Below are 21,921 nucleotides of genomic sequence, written 5' to 3' on the forward strand. Positions count from 1 at the left end.
ACAGTCTCTGTCTACCATGGCCATCCACTATTCAGATAGCCTCAATGAGCTCACAACTCCAGCAGGCAATCTGAGTCTTCTTCGTGCTGGCAACAGACACAGGCGTGCCTCCTGAGTTCCCTCCTTCAGTGTCCCTGTCTGTCACTTTCATGTCCACACAGCCCTCACTCTCTCACATCCTCATTTCTTTAACTCCTGTCTTTTCTGCACCCCTCAGTCTCCTAGCTGCTTCTCCCCACTTTCAAGGCCTCTGAGACAGCTCAGTCCAGAAGCCTCCGAGATTGCTCTCCTGCTTTGACCTTGCTTCCGAGTACCTGCTTCCAACTGCCTTGACTGGTTATCTTGCAGGTACCTTAAATTCGACATGCGCATGTGCAGACTGAACACGTCCACAGGCAGTCCTCTAGATGCCCTACTCCTGCTTAAAAGAGGCTCGCTGCCACCCCATGAGCGAAACCTGAAATCGGAGATGTCAGCTTTTTCTTGTCAACTTTTTTTTTCTTGTCTTTCTGAGACAGGGTCTCCCTAGAGCCCCAGCTGGCCTAGAACTTGCAATGTAGACCAGGCTGGCCTTGAACTCCCAGAGATCCGCCTGCCTCTGCCTTCTGTTTCTTGTCAACTTCTATCTTCATCCCACATTCTCAAACACACTGCTTTCACCGTCTCAGCATCATTGGCTGTTAGCAGCACCCTAACGTTGATGACCTCCTGCCTCAACCAGGTGTACAACCTCACTTGCACTTTTCTGAAGTATGGCTTCGATTACATCATTGTTCTACCCCAAATAACCTTCTGTTCTTTTACTCAAAAGCACAACTGTTTCATCATTCCACACAAGACTCCACGGAACATGGCTCTGATGTATCACATGAACACCTATGTACCATGTTTTCCTGATAGGAACCATAAATCCCCACCAACTGGACTGCTCACTGCTGCAGGAATACAGTGTGCCTCTTCCAGTGCTGTCTCCCTCACACAGAGCTCCCCATTGGCCGCTCTAGTCCAAGTTCTCAGAAGTCATGTCAGGTATGAGCCCGCTTCCTCTGAATTCCACAGTGCCCTGGTGACACTTCTTGAGGCCCTGAGTGCACTCTGCCTCACATGAAGAGTTGCTCATTATGTGAGCTCCCATTCCTGCCCCCAGGAATATAGATGACAAGTTTTCTCTGTCATCTCCTATAGTAAATAGACAAATCGGTATTTATGTACTTGACTTGAAAAAGAATAAAAAGGTACAGGGGATTGCTTCACAGGTAAGCACTTCCCAAGTTCTGGCCTACAAATATGTATAATTTTTCCAATCTAGAAAGTAGCCAGTTTGTAACTTGTACCTGCCATGTTCTATGAAAAGCAGCTTGGTCTGTGAGCTTGACTGGTTGAAAGCAATATAAAGAAACATTAAGCAATATCTACTCTTTGGAGAATAAATTTATTTTGCTTGAATACTATTAGAAGTGTGCAACCATTTAAATACACAGGCATGTAGGAGCATGTTTTGGTGGCTGCATAAAGACCAAATGATACCATCTGAATGAACTTCCTTGGCTTATTAACAAAAGTTTGAGTCACATACCTTTTAGGAATGCCATTTGTATATAACAGGTACAGTCCTTATGGCCAATGTCCATACAAATTCAAGGCCAGCTTCCTATTACCTCTTCCTCACAGGGAAACTGCAGCCTTGGGGAAGTATTTTAGTAAAATATAGTTTAGAAAAAATGTAAAAATTCTAGGAAATGCCCATGAATCAGCGCCGGAGCACTAGTGGTCAAGTGTGTTGGAGACTGTTCAGAGAGAGAAGCAGGCAGTGTGTTACCAACAGAACAGAAAAAAGCTCAGTCCTCAGAGAGGTCAGATTTGCTTACATGAATCCAACCAAGAGTGAGGAGTCCAAGATCATCTTGCATGAAGAAAATTTCTTCTTCATTCTCTGTGTGGCAATAATCGGGCCCACCATTTTGTCTGGGGATGAGAACATGTGTGATCGTAAATTCATTTCTCATCTGTAAAGGAGAAAACAACTGGTCACAATTCCCTGGCACACACTCAACACCACTCTGTCCTAACAGTGGAGAGTGAAGGCCCTCCCCACCCAGAGTCACTCTTATTTGTCCTCCTTGAGTCCCTCACCTCACTGATTCACAACCTTGGCTGCTCAAACACATTGCTGGCAAACTATAAAGTCACAAATGATAAAGCCACAGGCACTAAGAAGACCTCCAAAACCCCAGAACACCTTCATTGCAAAGGCTGGGCCAACACCACAGCCCTGGGGGACTTCCTGCAGCAGTCCACACATCTGCTCAGGGCTCTTGAGAAGCTCTGGGGAGAGGCCCATCCCACTTCCCTGCACATGTCTGAAGCAGCGTCCCTGTTCAGTTCTCATCCTCTAAGGCCCAGGTGAGGTCCATTCCCACGTCACTCACTGATTCCCTCTGCACTGAGAGTAGGTTCTTCAAGCTCTGCATTCAGGAGCCTTTGCTTCTTCAACATTCCTAGAGCTTGTCCTACACACACTGTTCAGCATGCTCTTATCCTTTGGTGTGTCTCCCATTTCTGCAAAGTGACTCAACACTTTGTGAACACACTTTATATCCTTACCTATGTTATATTCCCAGCTCACCATCAAGTATGTGCTCAGAACAGGACATAAAGGGAATGAGTGAATTTCCTGCTCAGTTAATAAAATTAAGTTAGTTTGTTTCCCTTCCCTCCCTCTCTCCCTACCTCTTTCCCCCCTTTTTCCTTCCCTTCTCTCCTTCCTTCCTTTGACCTTGTCTCACTCTGTAGCTCCTATTATTCTAGAACTCACTATATAGCTGAAGCTAGCTTCAAACTTGTGGAAAGTCTTCTGCTGCAGATTCCTAAGAGATGGGATTATAGGAAAGAGCCTGACTCCTGCCTAGAATTTTTTCATCCTCTGTGTGTGTGTGTGTGTGTGTACACAAACACCTCTGTGCATACATGTGAAGGTGAGAGGACAACTTGTGGGAGTTGGAGCTCTCCTTCTACCTCTTGGACAACCTCAGGGATTGAACTCAGGTCATGAGGCTTGGCAGCAAGCTGCTGCCTACTGAGCCATCTCATAAGCCATGATCTCAATTTTTTATATTTATTTTTATTTTCTATGTGTATGAATGTATTGCCTGCATGCATGTGTGTAAGTGTACCTGTGTGGTACAGTGCCTGTGGAGGTCAGAAGAAGGCACCAAATCCCCTGGAACTGGAGTTACAGATGGTGTGGCGCCAAAGGAAAACCCAGGATGTTGTTCTTCAGGTGCCAACCACCTTTTAGGAGACAGGGCCTCTTACTGGCCTGGGACTTGCCAAGTAGGTTAGGCTGACTGGCCAGGAGCTCCAGGGATAGCTGCCTGTGTCTGCCTCCCTAGTGCTAAAATTAAGAACTTGTGCTACCATGACTAGCTTTTTTAAAAACATGGGTCCTGGGAGTGGATCGCAGGTCTTTGTGCTTGCAAGGCCAGCACTTTACCAACTAAGCCATCTTCCAAACCCCAGAATTAAGTATTTCTAACTATCACATTAAAACAATCAGTTCAACTTGAGGGATTCCGAAAAGCAACCAAATACTGTCATAGAACAGAAAGTGACCAGTCATACACTCTCCATGGAGGGATTGGTGCAGACTCAGATCCTGGGTATCTTCTCTGAGGGTCACAGAAGGCCAAGGAGGAAGAAATAGTCTCAGTTCAGGAAGAAGTTTATATTTCTTTACCAATTTTCCACAGAGGACTCCACAAGTTTCAATGCCTCTGGCAGTATTGGCACTGGCCAGCTGGAGAAACTCCGAGCAAAGATTGCGGGGCACCACAATGTGGCGCAGGCCTTCAATGGTGGGAACTGCAATGGACAAAAGGGAAAAGTCTGAGACCACAGCACCAAGTATCCCCACGCACAAATCAGAGCTGGCAGCCCTGGGAGAGAATGGGAAGTCACTAGGATTCCTTTTGTGAGTCCCTCTCCTTTCTGGTACCACAAAGGGGGTACCACAAAGGGGGCATAAGTCTCTTCAACTCTAGACACCGTGACTGGGAGCTGAGATTATGAACTAGTGTGAGCTTGACTGAATGAAGCATTGTTTCTGGATGTGACCATGGAGTATTCCTGAATAAACTGGTGTGTGGATGCACGAACTGTGGGGCAATGTCCACTCTCAGCATGGCTACCATACAACCAGCTGGGAGCTGGATCAGACAAAACAGGCAGAGGAAAGGAGCCTATCTATCTGTCTATCTAAGAAGCAGCACATTCTTCCTTTGTCCTTAGACATCAGAACTTGAGATCTCCTGCCCTTTGGACTCCAGGATGTGCACTGATGGTTTCCTGAGTTCTGAGATCTCAGACTGAAAGTCACACAACTGGCTTCCCTGGTCTTTGAGAAGAGACTGAGCCATGCTATCAGTATTCCAGACTCCCTGCCTTGCAGAAAATCTGTTGTAGGCTTCCTTAGTCTTCATAATCACATAGACTGATTGATTCCCCTGGGAACCATGAGGCCACAGGGACCGCCACTTAGATTTCAAAAAATGTTGCAGAGAGACTGGAGGCCTGGGCAGAGACACCACAGGGGCAGAGCTACCACAGGGAATCCCCTCTGGGGCAAGACTTCCAGAGTGGGGCAGCCTCCTGAGACCCTAGAACTTCAGGGCTCTCAGTACACACCTGCAGCCTGTGAAATCTGCAGCTCGAGACTCTAACCTGTGAGAGCAGCTAGTGGACTGAGCCCAGCAAAGTGATAAATCCACAGAGCCTATGTATAATCCAGGTACAGTGGTACGTTTCTATAAGGTCAGTGCTCCTTTAGTGAGATGAGAGGTAGAGACAAGAGGATGCCCACAAGCTCCTTGGCCAGCTCATCTGGCATATGTAGCAGTAAACAGAGACCCTGTCTCAACCAAGGTGGAAGCTGAGGCCCAAATATACAGTCACTCACACAAACACACATATCAATATACAAATCACACACACACACACACACACACACACACACACACACACACACACACACCCCACCCCAGTATCAGAGAGTATGACTTGTAAAGAGTAACAGCACAGTATGTCCTACAAGGGAAAATGATTTGAGTGGTTATACACTTGTGAATTTAGTCTTTTAGGAGAAAGTTTAAACACCACCACATTAAAAAAAAAAAAAACAAAAAACATTCTTGTCTCCTAAGAAGACACTAAGAAAGCAGCTCACAAAATCTGCCCAGAATGCTGAGAGGATCTGTTCATGAACTCCACAGAGAAACTTTGTGAGAGCCAGCAAGCTAGGTGAGGCAGGATCTTCCTCTGCCGTATCTTCATATTAAAATGGAGTAGAAAAGTGGTGCCAGATTTGCACATTGAATGGCAAGAGCTTCCAGAGGGAAACAGAGCAGACCCACACACGGAGCAACAATGGTATGAAGACTGCGTCTAAGGATGATGGTAAAGGCTTGGCAGTCCTTTCAATCCAGTCATCCAGAGTCCATTCTCAGTAGACACTGTGCTCGGCCCACAGGGCACACAATATGAGAAGGTCTCAAGAGCTCACCTGCAGGAAGTTAAAATCTAGTTATTCACAAATGACCACACGCTCTGGGAAGTGAATAATTTGTATTCGAGATAAAAAGAGCTCTGGCAGTTTTGCAGAGGATTGACTCAATCTGAACTAAGGCAGAGGAACTGGAGAATTCAGGGAAGGCAGAAACAGCGTTTAGATAGAAGGCAAATGCTAAGAAAGCTCTGGGCAAGACCGTCTAGGGAGTGTTCCCCCAAGCATGCCGGAGGAACATGCAGGAAGGAAGAGCAGAGGCAGATGGGACCTTCTAGTAAATGGGAGGAGGGAGGCGTGAAGGCCAAGCCTCCCAGCCCAGCTTCCTTCTCTTCTTACAGGCCTTGGAAACTGGATCTCCACCAAGTTGGCTTCTTTAAATGACTGGTTCTCAAAAGTTGATTCCTACTCTCCCAATTTAATCTGACGAGGTTTTCTCATCATTCCACCCCATTACTATTTTCTGGATCATCCAACTGTTGACAAGAGGGGGAAAGAGAGCCAGTAAAGTTTATGAAAGAATCTGCAATGCACAGTGTTCACACTGACTAAGCTCATTATAGGTTAGGAACGTTGTCTGCACAATCCAGTAGCCTGCCTTTTGTGTGGGTGTATGTGTACATGCACGTGGAGGTTAGAGGTTGATGTTATGTATCTTCTTCAGCTGTTCTCTACTGTATTATTTTTTACATTTATTTATTTACTTATTTATTTATTTGTTTATTTATTTATCATGTATGTGTCTGTCTGTGTGTAGGCATGGGCCCTATGTCATATGTGTGAAGGTCAGAGGACAACGTGGGTAAATTGTCTTTCTCTTTCCTCCATGTAGGGTCTTGGGAATCAAACTCAGGTTGTCAGGCTTGGTGGAAAGCACCTTTATCCACTAAGCCATCTTGCTGGCCTCCACCTTATTTTTTGAGACAGGGTCTCACTGAACCTGGGCTCATTAATTTAGGTAGACTGGCTGTTCAGTTAGCTTCAGGGGTCCTCTTGTCTCTACCATTCAGCACTGGTGTTAGAGAGGACTTCCACTGCACCCAGCTTTTATTTTTAATTTTTTTAAAACATGGATGCTGGAGATAGGAACTGAGGCCTTCATGCTTGCATGGCAAGCACTTTAGGAACTGAGTCATCTCCATAGCCCTCTGTCTTTTTTTTTTTTTTTAAGTAAGTCGCTGATTTGCACAGTGGTACTAATTTCAAAATTGTTCTACAACAAGCTACCTATGACCTCTAGTTCAGTGAACAATCCAAATCTCTGCAGAACCTTAAAAGTTAAGGGTCTGACTTCCAAGAATTCTTCAGAAATCTGACCCAATTCAAAGTAAGTTAAAGGCTACTTTTACAACAGAGTGTGGCAGGACACAGAAAGACAGTACATATCACACAAGGTTCTGTCATTAGAGCCAAGTAAGTAGACCATGGAAGCAAAAGAGATGGAAGAGGACCTTAGCTAGGGGACTCACCATTTTCTATGATGCTCAGTGCTCCAGGTTTCAGGGACCTGTCCACCACGGGTGGCTTAGCTGACCTTATAGTTGTGTTACGGTCTGAAGTCTGTGTGGATTGGAAAGGTGAGGTGGGAACCACATCTACACAAGGCTTTTCCAAGTCAGGTACCAGTGGCCCACCTGGGCCAGGGTCCACCTTCCCAAACTCTTGGACAATTTTTAGCCGTTCTTTTTCCAGTTCCTGCTTCTGGATCATCTCCTCAAAGGCATGGAACTGCTCCTGCTCTAACTGTTGCTTCTTCTGTTGAGCAACTCTCTGTCTTTCTTTTTCCAGCTCTTGCTGGATGGCAATGTTCCGGGCAAGTTCCTCCTCTTCTTTCTTCTACAGAGCAAGAAAAGGATTTAGGCCAATAATTAACATCTCAGGAGAATAAGCCTTCTCTGCATGGAGATGTCCAAAATGTAGTTCTCTGGTCTGACTTCTCAACCCAGAATTCATGCTTCCCTTCGTATCCTGAGAACCATGGTGTAGAGTCACCAACCACCCCATTCTACCAAGCTGACATATTCTTATCTTCAAGGATAGTTAAAGCCCCAATTTTCTAAGTACTCTAGTGTGATGATTAGTGTTTTAATCTTGACATAATCTAGAATCATCTGAGAGACAGGGCTCTGGGAATGTCTTCAGGGGATTATCTTAATTATGTTAACTAATGTGGGAGGGCCCATCGTAATTGCCGGGCAACCATTCCCTGTGTAGGGAATCCTGGACTGTGAAATGGAGAAAGTATGCTGAGCACTAACATGCATCCATTCATGCTCTATGTTTAATTAAAATTTTTTTTTATCACATGGTTGACTGAATGTATGATTAATTGATTGTGGGTGGAGCATGTATACCATGGCCTGTATGTAGAGGTCAGAGGACAACTTGTGGGAATCAGTTCTCTGCTTCTGTGATGTGGGTCTAGAGACTTAACACAGGTCATTGGGCTTGGGGGCCAGTGCTTTTATTCACTGAGGCATCCCGTGGGCCCCTCCTTGTTTCTTGACAGTGGATGCCACGTGATTAGCTGCTTCAGGTTCCCACTGTCTTGACTTCCCTTGAACTGTAAGCTAAAGTAAACACTTTTTCCCTTAACTTGCTTTCTTAAGGGTACTTTATCACATTAACAACAAAGTAACTAAGGCACCTGTTATCTACTGTACTTTATTATTTACTTGAATCTTGATGCAACTTAACTGTCTGTATCACATGGCCTGCACCATCTAGTCTCTAATTGTGCATATATATTCTGTATCCCAAGCAGGACTAGAAAATCAAATTAAATCCAAACTTATACCCTTTATGTCGGGGGCCCCCAAAATTTTTCTGATGATAATTTCATTTAAACTAACAAATACCAAGTAATAAACTCCTGTTTCTACTCATTCAATATCTAGAAATATACAGGGGTACATTTCTCTCATACAGCTTAGAGCTAGCTGTTTAGCCTTCTGCTGTCAACAATTACATGCAGAACAGCCCAGCAGTCAGCTATACAATAGCGTGTAGGTATATATAGTGCCTAATTACATATGACACAGGACCACTGGGAAGCCCTGCGTGTTTCTCTATAAGCTCAAACTGACTCATCCTAACAAGATCCAATGAAAACTACTGGAAAGATCAACTACTACAAACAGCCTTAGATACAGCCTCAACTGAACCAAACTTCCCAATCTCATGAGCCACAAAGCTATGTTCTCATGAGGATTTTCACTGAGGTTGGGCTTTTTGCTCTAGCTATGGCAGAAAGGTAACAGATTTTGGTCCCTACTACCCTCTTGGACAGCTAGGCTGAATTTGTCAGAGCTTTCTATCTCACCATACTTTCTTGGGTGACTGGCCTTTGTTCCTGCCAAAAGAACTAGTATATTAAAGTCACAGAATCCATTGATACAGCACAGCACCATCCAAGGGCCCAGCCTAGGAAACCAGTATCCCTTCCCTTCTCTTTGTGCTGTGAACACTGACCTTATCTGCTATATACTGCTCATATTCTTTGGTGTATCTTTTCAACAGTTCAGTCTTGAGTTCCTCAGCTTTAGGGAAAGCAACGTTTTTTAATTTCTGAGATAAAAAACAGAAACTAAGAATTAAAAACAATTCTAATGTCACCTAAAAGAGAAAGAAAACTTAAGTCAGGAGTGGCAGCAAAGTCTCACACATGATTTGAAACCCCAATACCCTGCTATCCCGCTGCTGTGTACCGCACTGAAGAGGTAGCCTTAGCACTTCTCTCTCATTCTGATGCTCAGATGCATGGTCTGCTGTATTTCAGTTGGTCTGTGATACTCTGAAGCGTAGAGATGGACAACAATGAAAACAAAGACCCACCTTGACTGTGTCTTTCTTTTCAGGAATGATAGCTGATTTGTAGTCTCGGTGTTTGGGGAGTTTCTCAATGAAGAGTCTAAAGAAACAGTTTAAAATGATCAGAATGCACAGAAAATGTCCAAATGCCCCCAAGGCCCTGAGGTGATGTGGCTACTGCATTAAGGGTGTCCAAAGGTGTGGAGTGAGAACAAACACACCCATCAAGCCCCATCCTCTACAATTTCAGAAAAAGTTCCCTTCTTCCAAGAAATCATATTGTTGTGGAATCAGACAGTGGTAGGGACTATAAAGAGAAAATAAGACCAATATGGGACAGTGTGCTGGCTTGGGTACTTTTCACCAAGCCTGAGGCTCTGAGTTTAGTCCCCAGAACCTATATAGCGGAAGAAGAGAACCAGTTCCTGCAAGTCGTCCTCTGACCTCCACAAGCACCACATTACCCTCCCAATAAATGTAAAAAAAAAAAAAATGGCCAAGTAGGATGTGATACTTGCTGGTGCCTGTAATCCTACCATTCAAGAGGCAGAGGTAGAAGCATCGTGAGTTTGAAAACAGTCTGAGCTACATAGTAAGATTGTCTCAAAAATAAAAGGAAAAAAAAGTCTGCACTAAACCCCAAACCAAACTAAAATAAAAGCCTGTCTTTTCTCTAAAATGAAACTCTAAAGAAAGATGTCCTTTTCTGGTGATATGACAGGAAAGCATACAAAACATCCCTCAGAGAACGCAGGCAGCCAGGGGCAGAAGTCTAAGAGAAAAACATGTTTATTATTGCTCTTGTGACCTTGATCTCTTAAATTTTTTCCTGAGACTCACATTCCTTCAGAGAAGAAAATCCCTTTGCATCAAACCAAGCATGGGAATGCTATCAGGCATGCCCAGCCAGTGGTCCACAGGCTGAATGTAACTAAGGGTTACCATGAAGGCAGCCCAACATGAAATCATAGACTTACTTATAAACAAAGTGCATAGACTGGCAAGATGGCTCATTGGGTAACAGCACTCGCCATATAAGCCTAAGAACCTGTGTTCCATCACTGGAAGGAGAGACCTAACTCTCAAAAGTTGTCTTTTGACCTCCACACATGCACCATGGCATGCCCCCTCCACTAATTAATAATGATAATAATAATAAATAAAGTTTAGTTAAAAAATAAAAAAAGGGGCTGGAGAGATGGCTTAGTGGTTGGGACCACTGACTGCTCTTGCAGAGGACCTGAGTTTGAGTCCCAGAACCCACATGGTGGCTAACAACCATCCATGACTTCAGTTCCAGGGGATCCAACGCCTCCTTCTAACCTCCACAGGCATTGCACAACATGGGTGCACTTATACACATGCATGTGATACACTCATACACATAAAACAAAAATAAATAAAATATATTTTAAAAATATTTTATTTGTTATTTTTATTTTATGTGTATGAGTGTATTGCCTGCATGTATATGAGTGCACCCGTATCATGCAATGCCACTGAGGTCAGAAGGGGGCTTTGGATTCCCCTGGAACTGGTGGAGTTAAGGATGGTTTGTAGCTGCCATGTGGGTTGGAGAGATAGCTCAGCAGTTAAGAGCACTGACTGCTCTTGCAGAGGACCTGGGTTCGATAAATAAAATATTTTTTTAAAAAATAAAAAATTAATGTGTTGAGCACGTGCCTAGCATACAGCCAGCATCTGCTGTGCGCTCATGATCATTGCTATTAGCAAATAAACAAACAAAAGATGAGAATGAGAATAATCACAAAGATCTAACACCAGGGCACAGCATAACACAGCAGTCGCCCAGATGGTTGTTCTCTGGATTATATCTGGTTGCAGCCTAGAGAAAGAAAACACATGAAAACAAAGGCACATCAGCAAAACTACCTCACAGCGCAGTAGAAAAAGAAGAAATAAATGGCAAAAGATAAAAGGTGAGTAAATATATGAATGATGCTCAGCTTCACCTCTGATGAAAAAAATTCTAATGAAGGTGTGATGCCATTTTAGCCATCAGACTGGCAAAGACTTAAAGGTAGATTATGCCATAAGTACAGGTATAGGAAATGCATGTCCTAATAGGGTGTTAGCAAGACTGTAAATCTATCTAACCTTTCTTCTTAGGGGAAAAAAAGATGGGAGACAATATTCAAAAATTAAAATGTGCATATCCATATATATCACATGATATATATGTGTATATGAAGATATAAATCTAAGAAGATTCAATATGGAATTATTCACAAAAGCAGGGAAAACAAAACAATGCCCATCATACAGAATAATTTAATAAATCATGGTGTATCCAAATGTGAACCCATCATCAGTCACTCACTCATTCACAAAATGGGCATCTACTATATGGAAACAAGCATTGCTTTAAAGGCTGGGGATATGGTAGTAAATGACCCACTCAAAAATTTCCCCTTACAATGGGGAAAAGACAATATAGAAAACAAAAAGTATGTTAGAGAGTCAGGGCTAGGAAGGTTGTTACTAATAGAGAAAGGGGACAGGAATTGACTGGGGGGGGTGAAATTTTAGATGGAGTAGCTAAGGGAGGCATCAGTAAGAGAAAGCATCTGAGTTGGGACTAGAAGAGAATAGGCAGTGAAGAGATCTGAGAGAAGACTGTTCTGGGTAAACAGAGAAGACTTCATGTGTCTCCATTTGGAAAGACACTATATTGTTATTGTTAAAGGACAAGTTCAGAATAGAATATAGACCATGATCCTATTCATGCTTCAAATATCAAGGGTGCTTGCACATATGTAAACATTGTCTTGTATGCACAAGTACATATCTGTTTCCACCTATGGTAGATGGGACTTCTTTTTTTCTTTGATTACTTGTTCTTAGCTGTACGCCTTTAAACCCAGCACTCAGAAGGCAAAGGCAGGTGGATCTCTGTGAGATCTAGGCCAGCCTGGTCTCCATAGCAAGTTCCAGGCTAGCTGTAGCTACAGGGAGACCCTGTCTTAAAAAGACAAAAATAATAATAATAGTAATTATTATTATTAGCACTATTACTGTGTGTGTGGCCATATACATGCCACAGCACATGTATGGAGATCAGAGGACAACTTTGTGGAGTCTCCTTCTACCTTTATGTGGGTTTCAGGGATCAAACCCAGGTCATCAGGCTTGTGCAACAAACCTACCATTGAGTCATCTCACCAGCTTGAGGCTTATTTTTTTGCTTTAATACTTCCCCTTCTAATGTTTGAAAAAATTATCATTAACAAGTATTAATTTTCTATGAAAACAACTAATTTAAAAAACCAAGCAGATATTCTACAATAGGATGTATTAAAGATCCTCATCACAGTTTTCAAAGTTAACCAGTAAAGTGAGCATGAGCACAAGAGGACCTTCTTTAGTCTATGAACCCCAATCCCAGTAAATGCCTTCAATACAGGTGACTTCATTTTGAAAAAGAGGGTTTGTGTTAGAGGAAGCTCACACAACGGGCCAGAACTGCCTGAATATTCTAAGTTCCTTCTGTGCAGTCCCGTTGATGTCCATAAAAAGCTGTGAAAGAATCCCTGGGCTGGCTTACTGTCTATGCTCATCATGAAAGTATGTACTGATTTCACATGCAGAAAATCTTTCTTCTATACTGGGGTCTGCAAAAGACAACACATTCCTTCAGCAGGGAAACTACTGGGGGGTGGGGGGCAGATATGCCTGAGATCATTAAGATGCCTGAACTGCTCTGGGAAAAAGGACAGACATGCCTTTTAAATCCTGCCACAAAAGGTGTAGAACAAGATTCTCAAGAGTTGGGGAGGAAGAGAGGTGGTAAGGTAGCTGTCTACCCTCCTCCCTCCTCTCCCCACAGCTGTAGTAACTGGCAAAGTGAGCCACTTGGTATATACAGGCAGGAATATACCAAGAAAAACATGGCAGAGAAACAGGTTGAGACTCACTGGGCTAGAACTTTTCGGCAACTGCAGCTTGTTGGGTTACAGACTCAGAATCAGGGTCTTGAGGCAAGTGTCAGAAAAATGAAGATAGTTACATTTATTGGGTCAGGCTCAGGCAACCCAATGCAGGTCCAAATTAAATCCCAAATCCAACAAATCAAGCAAATTAAATACAAATCCCTCATCCATAACTTTGCCCCAGGCTAGTTTTCCATATTAAACGGTCCTCTATGTGGAACACCTTGTAAAGGGACAAACCCTCCTCCCTATCAGCCTCACTACTAACACTGATATTTGTCACTCAAACTAATACCAGGTCATATAAAATAATTATTTTCTAAAGTATCTGTGCTGGTTAGTTTTTTTGTCAATTTGACACAAAATAGTCACCTGGGAAGAGGGACTTTCATTTGAGAAGTTGCTTCCATCAGACTGGCCTATGGGCATGTATGTGGGGCATTTTCTTGATTGCTGGTTGATACAGAAGACCCTAGCCCACTGTGGGTGGTGTCATCCCTGGGAAGGTGAGCCTGGTCTATATAAGAAAATAGCTGAGCAGAATTTGATGAAATAAACCCTTTACTCCCCAAGTTGCTTTTTGTCGGTGTTTTATCACAGTAACAGAAAGCAATCTAGGACTGCATCTATTATTATTATTGGCTCTGGGGATCAAATCCAGGGTCTTGAACATGTTAGGCAAGTGCTGTACCATGAAGTTCCATCCCCAGTCCTCCCTGGACTCTTTTTATTTAATTAAAAATTCATTTATTTATTTTTATTTTATGTGTATGAATATTTTATCTGCATGTAAGTATACTATGTGTATGAATTGCCTGGGAGGCCAGAAGATGTCAGAGCCCCTGGAATTGAAGTTATGGATGGTTGTTAACTGCCATGTGGGTGCTGGGAACCAAACCTGGGTTCTCTGGAGAACAGCCAGTGCTCTTAACCACTGAGCCATCTCTCCATTGACTCTTGATTTCTTATGAGCTTGTTGTTACAGTTAACGCTGTCTTCTGGACCATTAGCCTCTACTTTTTCACAGGATCTTTTCTGGATGGAAAAACCATGCTCTAGAATTTCCATCTTAAAATACAGATGTACACATCTGTACTTCTTGTCTCTCTTCAGGGTCTTCTCCATTTTTCTACTTTGCATCCTAACCAAACTTCTCCAAAAAGCTGTCTACACCAAAGCTTGGGAAAGTACAGCTAATAGACCAAATCCAGGTATCCATCTATTCCTGTAAAAATACAGTCAGGGGTGTCATGGGACACTTTAAATGGGAAGGGTGGGGAGGGAGGATAAGACAGAGAGGGGAAGAGTAGACATAAATAGTGCCTAGCTGTATAAAAAAACCGGAGGGAATTGTATTAGTCCTAAAACCTACTGAAAATTACACATACAATATCCCTACATGAGTCCGTGAGTACAGCTGAAGACTACATAACAAGAAACAGTGCCAGACAGGAGAAACCTTCCTTTGAGTTGTTGGCCAGGATAGTCCAAGAGACTCCCAAAATTACATAGGGTATTGCCACAGTCCTTGATTGCCTCCCAGAACTTGATGGTAAGACCCTATTGCTGAAGACAAGACATACTTTGGACACAGGATTTGGACTAATGGAACTGGAGCTGACCTGGAAGCCACTTCCCCTGAAGGCTAGCTCTCATAGCTTTGGAGAGCACTACACAAGCTGGTACATCAATCGATGGTCCAACCCCAGCTTCAAGGCTTAAAACCACATCAATGACCAGCACAGCAAACAACTTTGGTGCAGTAGTGGCACTTTTATATTGGGGGTAGTCAACAGCTATCTAATTGGACTTAAAGCCCACTCAATGGGAGGGTACTGTAAACCTAGCCAAATATACATAGCTGGAGGGGTCATAGATCTTAGAGAAAACACAAGGCTCTTGTATCACTAGACAAATGTAATTTCTTACTATGTGCAAAATATGGAGCCTTATACTTACAGAGAAGTATCCCAGACACCACCCATCAAAGTAGCTTCTTTTTCAACAGGCAGATATTATTACAGTTATACCACTGGTCACACATAGAGATTCTCTGTGAATTGTCCAAGTCTAAGTGGCACATCTAGGATGAAACCTCTACACCTAAAGCTCACAGAACACAGAAAAAGGGATGATGAGAACACTAACTCATCTTTTAGTTTTCATCAATGAAGCTCCCTCATGCAACAGAGGGCCAGGAACACAAAAATCTACAAATGGCCAAAATGCAGAGAATTTAAGAGTTGACAGAGTGTGGGTCTTTGGACAGGTCTCCTATATTGAGGTCCATCCACCCAGGGTTCAGGGACCATTGTGGAAGAGGGGTGGGGGAGGAAAGAGTGTAAGACCCAGGGAGGAGGTGCATGACTATATGGAAATAGTCTTACAGGCACCAGGGACCCTTCTCATACAAACCTACAGCAATTGTGTCAGCATGCACAAGACCCATGCAAACTTAGGCAGACAAAAACCCAGCACAGAACTGGAAATGAACAGCAAGCCCCAATCTTAGTCAAAGAATTATTAGCAGCTGATTACTGCTGGGTGAGGAAGAGTTGATCTTGAAGAGAGAGACTTTAGATAGGCTGACTAAACTTTGGTGGATGAACCTGTACTGAGGGACATCTTTGAACACTAACTTTACATAATAGGCCTTAATACAAATGACAGAGCTCCAGTGGGCTTGCTATGGGAGGATGCCAAAGGGGAAGGGGGTGTAAAGATCATTTTATGTATGAACTACACAAAAATTCAGCAAAAAATTATTTTAAAGGGGGGGAGGTCATGGGAACCAGCCACACCCATTCACTTTGCTGCTTTCTTATTAAAAAATATTTTATTATTTTTATTTCATATGTATTGCCTGCATGTACGTAAGTGCAACCATGTCATGCAATGCCCATGGAGGTCAGAAGAAGGCGTCAGATCCCATGGAACTGGAGCTACGGACAGTTGTTAGCCACCATGTGGGGTCTGGGAACAGCCAGTGTTCTTAACTGCTGAGCTATCTCTCCAGCCCCTTACTTTGCTGCGTTCATACCAGGAAGCAGAGGTTGAAATGATCAAATAGGCTCACCACAGCAACAATTTCTATCTACCCATTAGAGAAAGTTTGTCAACTTCTGCTCTACTCAGTGCCTCCCCTTTCTTACTGTCTATTCATCTTTCAGAAGTTCAAGGCCAATTTCAAGTATATAGCAAGTTCCAGGCTACCCTGGGCTACATTAAACTCAAGAAACCAAATGAAGGCTCAGTGGTTATGAGTATGTACTGCTCTTCCAGAGGATGCAAATTTATTTCCCTGCACCCATGACTGGCAGCTTAAAAACACCTCTAACTACAGCTTCAGGGGATCCAACACCCACTTCTGGCCTCTGCAGGCACCTGTAATCATATGCACAAACTCATTCTCAGAAATATGCACATACACATAAATTTTTAAAAAAGTAAAATAAATCTTTTTAAAAAGAGAGAGAGAAGGAAGGATGGAAGGTAGGAAGAAAAGAAAAAAGAATGGTCACAAACTCATTTAAAACTTCTCAGTGGGATCAACAAGATGGCTCCATGAATAAAGGTGCTTGCTGTCGAGACTGCCAGCCTGAGCTCCATCACTGAAACCCACATGATAGAAATGACTCCCTCAAGTTGTTCTCAGACATCCACATGTGCACTGTGATACACACACACACACACACACACACACACACACACACCATCACATACACACACACATACACACCATCACATCACACACTAAATAAATTCAAAAAGTGTTTTTAAAAACCTTCTCAGTGGCTTTCTGCTGCTAAAGATAAATGACAGCTCCTTACCACAGCCTGCTGATGAAGACCCACATGGCCCAGCACCACTGTCTTCCTCACTTGCTGCACTTCAAATACAATGAACATTCTAGCCCCAAATATGCTAAGGCCTTTCCTACTAAAAGCTGAACTCTGTGTTAAATGTTCAGCTTCTGACACGATTAACTCAAGTGCATCCTGCAAGACTCTGCGGAAAGCTGACCTTGTCAGGCAGACATTGCCCTAGCTACTCTATGCAATTAGATATCCCTGGTTATTCTCAGCTACAGCACTCACTTTGTTGTCTGCAGTTATCTTAGTATATAACTGTATTTATTTGCTTGTCGGTTTATACCTAAGGGAAGAGCACTTAACTTAGCACTATGTATTTAGGGTCTGATGCAGTACTGGGTAGATGTGCATGTGCATCTAAAAGCACTTTCTATATAGGGAAGGAGGGCTCAGAAGACTCATTAGAAAATGCCAGGTAGAGGACCTCCATGATTTTACTGATCTTACTGAACTTTTTCAATTAGTGATTCCTAAAAGCAACAGGACTCAGAGTTTCAAGATTGAAACATTGAGTGAACAATCTGAAAGATAACAGAACTATACAAGAATAGTTTTTCTCCTACAGTCAAGTATACAAAGAAGATAAGGAACAAAGAAACTTCTCAGAAAAAACCATGTACTTTAACCTAGGATTTAAAAACTTCTAACAGCAATGGAAAAAGAAATATAACTTTTATTTTTTGTCTTTTTGAGACAGGGTCTCCCTGTAGCTCCAGCAGGCCTGAAACTCAGTATGTAGACCAGGCTGGCCTTGGTTTCACAGAGATCCACCTGCCTCTGCCTCTGCCTCCCAAGTGCTGGGATTAAAGGCGTGCACCACCACACCCAGCTAGAAATAATAATTTTGGAAGAATTTTATTTTGGGCATATGTGGGCCTATCTCTAGTTCTAATATCTCTCATTTGCAGGTAAAGAAACCACAGTTTAGGACTGGGCATGATTACACATGTTTTTAAACACAACACTCAGGAGGCAAAAGCCTGGGATTAAAGGCGTGCACCACCACACCCAGCTAGAAAGTCCAGCTAGAAATAAAACTTTATGAAATTTTATTAATACTGAGGCAATATGACAGGTCATGATGGTATTGATGGACTACCAGAATTTTGAGGAAACAGGCCACATTCCTCAATTTCAAAAAAGGAAATGAAGTCACTAGTTTCTTTCTTCCACTCTCAAATCACATCATAGATCCTTCCATGTACTTTTCTTCATCATATTAGTTCTGAGTGGGGCAGTATTGCCTTTTAGAGAACATCAGTTAATGTCTGGAGACACTGGTGGTTGTTACAACTAGAGTGCTACTGGCACGTGGTGGGTACAAACTAGGGATTCGGAAACTTCCTTCAACATTCACATCAGTCCCAGGACCAACAGGCATTCACAACTGTAGTCAGAAAGCCTGCTTGACAGGAATGTGTGATCAAGATCCTAATGTGATATACCTGATGTGCACAGGGCTGCCTGTGAGGACACACTAGAACTGATCAGAGTGAGTGTCTTAGGGGAAGAGGAATGGATGGGAGGTTTTCTATGATCTCAAGAGACTACCTTCAAGTACAGAACACTATGCAATGGGGAAAACAAAAAGACCATATGCTCCAGAAGGAACCCTGAAGTAGTACTCGCAAAACCTGGGAAGTGTCACTGCAAACTGCGGAACATGAGCTCATCACTAACCCTGAGCTTGCTCCTTCCTGTGTAGAATGGGAGGGTGATGCACCTCTCAGTGCACACAGATCTGCAAAGATCAATGAAATTATTTAGAGGAAGCACCTTCCAAGTCACTGAGATCCTTTCAGTCACATGCAACTCTTTGTAAAGGTCCTGGTGTACTGAAGACAAGACTAAATTATCAGTAAGACCTGTACCACCATTCCCTTTCTGAATCACATGTCACTGTTGTCATTGTGGCTGTGGGAGTTGTTCCCTGATAACAGTCCTGAAATCTTCTATTTGTTGCCTATCCAAAGAAGATGAACAACTCAGAGAAAGTCTTATTGTGAGCCACACAGACCACCGGTCATCCATAGTTATCTGGTGATTTCTGTGAATGCAGTGAAGTTTAAGAAAACATGTTTCCTGTATCATTTGGTTTGCTACAAAATAGGTAGAGGAATTTTAGCTCTACTAGAAACCAGAGATTACTGTGTGATTGGCTGCCTTATTAGAGAAAGGATAGTAAAAACACTCATCAATACAGATCATGTTTTGTTTAACTAAGTCTTTTGTCTAAAAGCTGGGCCATGTGAGCACGGGCCAAAGAGCTGAGTCATGACAACACAAACTTTGATCCTGGTACCTTTGAATGGCAACTATAACCAATGCATAGTAGCTGCCAGGAAACATGATTAATATGATGATATGAAGTGTCCTTTTAGCAACTGTGAGCAGCAGAAGTGAACACCAGGGCAGAGTGATTGAGGTGCCAGTCATGGAAAGAAAAAGGAAACAGTGTCTTACGTGATGTACTTGTTGTAGAGGATGAAGGCATGTTCAATGTTGCCTTCTTCAGAGTAAACTGATGCCATACGGATGATCTCAACTCCAGAGCGGAAGTAGCGACGGGGTGGAATGTCTTCATTTAATTCAATTGCACTCCCAAGTTGGGACAAAATCCTCACCCGATCTTGGGGTGGGAGGCTGACATCTCCATGGTCAGACATTAGGACCAAGTAGTTCTGTGACAGAAAACCGAAAACAGCATTACAACCAGGGCCCTGCCATCTCAGCAGTCCAGCTCAGAGTCAGGCTACCCCAAAACTCTACCCTAAGAAGAAACTAAGGAAAAAGAAATACCATATGCTATGGTTCATATCAAATAAATTCTCCATCCTACCCACAAGAAAGCCCAAATCATGAAGCAGGGACTGGCAGGCTCAAATCAACTCTTGTCCTATAGTTCAATGCTACAAAAAAACAAAACAAAACAAAAAAAAATAGGGCAAGCATGAATGAGTTCTGTGAATGAGTTCTGGCATTAAGTTGATCATTCTCTGTGATTAGGAGATCTGCCAAGAGTCCTGTGGGAATTAGCAAGTATCTTCTATTTGATCCATTATTTCTTTGTCCAGAAACTTCCACTCACCCAAGTACAATTCACCTGGCAGAGTGAATTCAGTGAATTTTCATGAAGATGACTACATACTTCATGTTGGATCGTTTTTCTTTAATCTGAGAATAAGTGATATTACTGTGATACACTCTTATTTGAGCACAAAGTTTGCTAGGGGAGCGGTTCTGGGGATGGATGCTCATAACTCTTCTCACTAAACCACTATTTGGTTCAGTCCATGACATTGACCATTTTCAGGACAAAGTTTTTAGAGCTTGAAATCATGAATGTACTTATCTTCACAAGCAAAGCACTCCTTGAATAAAACGGCAGATTTTACCTCAGATTGGGGGAGGGGCATCTCTAGGCGTTTCTTCACATTGGGTCTACAACTTCAGTGATTCCACGGTTTTCCTAGATACTTGTGCTTTTAGACTCCAAGCTCCATGATGCCATTATTCTTCATAATCTCCTAGAACTATCTGGGTAGTTGGTGTGTATTGAATTACACCCAACCCAACCAGCCATCTCTAGAATGTGCCAGCTACAGCAGAGCTCATCTTGGAGTCTTGGGTGCCTCTTGCCTTTCCATCTGTATTCTCTACTCCTCCCAACCTTAGACTTCAGTCAGGATTCCCACCTGCCCAGGGACCCACAGGCTACAGTTCTCTTTGTTCAGCCATTGCTTTTCTCAGTTCTGTTCATCCCGCCCCCAGAGGCAGTTCAGCCCCCAGCGATAGTTCAGTCTTGGCCAATTTTACTTTATCTTTCTTCAACCTTTGGGTCGCATTACCTCTACATAGTTTCCCCACTTACCCCCTTACTCCTGGGAAAGGCTGGGGGCTGCTAGGAACACAGGGGCATTGCAACTGGCACACAGCCTCTTGCTAATCTAAACTTGACAAGGTCCCTAACTGATGACCTCTGAGCAACCCAGCAGATCTCACTGAAACAGGATGTGGACATCTGTGCACCTCTGGAGGAGAGGTCCTTGTGGGTGCATAAGGGAACAGCCTGCCCAGGCCAGCGAGATGTTCTGCAACAAGGGCTTCAGCCACACTGCAGAGGAAAAGGCAACTTTCACAAGGAAGGAGACAGAACCGGGACGGGGAATTGGAGGAGGCGAAGGGAAGCTGCAGGAGAGAGCAGAGGTGCGTGTGCAGTGGAGAAGGGATGGAGCAGCAATGCAGGCGGCACCCTTCCCAGAAGGAACTCATTGAAGGTTTTAGGTCTCTTGGACGCAGAGTGCTGAGCACAGGGCCTGGTAGGTCCTGCACCAGCCGGGGTATACCGGGGCAGGCCAGGAACTGGAGCGGAGGGCTGTAAGCCCCACACTCACCGCACCCCCGCCCCCCGGTCCCACAGCATCCCAGGGACCCGTCCACGCCCGAAGCCCCCGTCCCACAACATCCCAGGGACCCGTCCACGCCCGAAGCCCCCGTCCCACAGCATTCTAGGGGACCAGTCCCCACCTTTCCAGTAGGATGACAGTCGGAGCTTCCGGAAACGTCACCTCCGATGCCACGCCTACTCTCGCCAGTCTGTCAATTATTCTCCAAGGATTTAGCACTTGGTGTGCGGAACGGGTGGGTGGAGCTGGAATCGTCCACCAATGAGGAGCAAGCTCTACAGCTGTCATCCTCTTAAGGGAAAATGATCCCGGAAGAACGAGGAACC

At 43.6% G+C, this 21,921-nt stretch overlaps 1 protein-coding gene across 2 annotated transcripts in view; it reads right to left on the minus strand.

The window, feature by feature from the left end:
• Nucleotides 1-21,810, minus strand: part of Stambp (STAM binding protein) — a 28,772-nt gene extending 6,962 nt beyond the window's left edge. The window contains exons 1-7 of one of the 2 annotated variants that reach the window (XM_008852867.2): nt 21,717-21,810; nt 19,653-19,870; nt 9,392-9,467; nt 9,029-9,124; nt 7,027-7,393; nt 3,737-3,861; nt 1,869-2,006 (exon numbers count right to left, since the gene is read on the minus strand). In XM_008852867.2, the coding sequence (XP_008851089.1) occupies nt 1,869-2,006; nt 3,737-3,861; nt 7,027-7,393; nt 9,029-9,124; nt 9,392-9,467; nt 19,653-19,855 (1,005 nt within the window). In that variant the 5' untranslated portion in view covers nt 19,856-19,870; nt 21,717-21,810. Of the gene's footprint in view, nt 1-1,868; nt 2,007-3,736; nt 3,862-7,026; nt 7,394-9,028; nt 9,125-9,391; nt 9,468-19,652; nt 19,871-20,584; nt 21,304-21,716 lie in introns of those variants that run through there. The other variant, XM_008852865.2, reaches the window with a different exon arrangement.
• Nucleotides 21,811-21,921: the final 111 nt, after the last annotated feature.

The sequence above is a fragment of the Nannospalax galili genome, unplaced genomic scaffold, assembly GCF_000622305.1.
Source record: "Nannospalax galili isolate Female #2095 unplaced genomic scaffold, S.galili_v1.0 scaffold527, whole genome shotgun sequence".
Classification (NCBI taxonomy): domain Eukaryota; kingdom Metazoa; phylum Chordata; class Mammalia; order Rodentia; family Spalacidae; genus Nannospalax; species Nannospalax galili.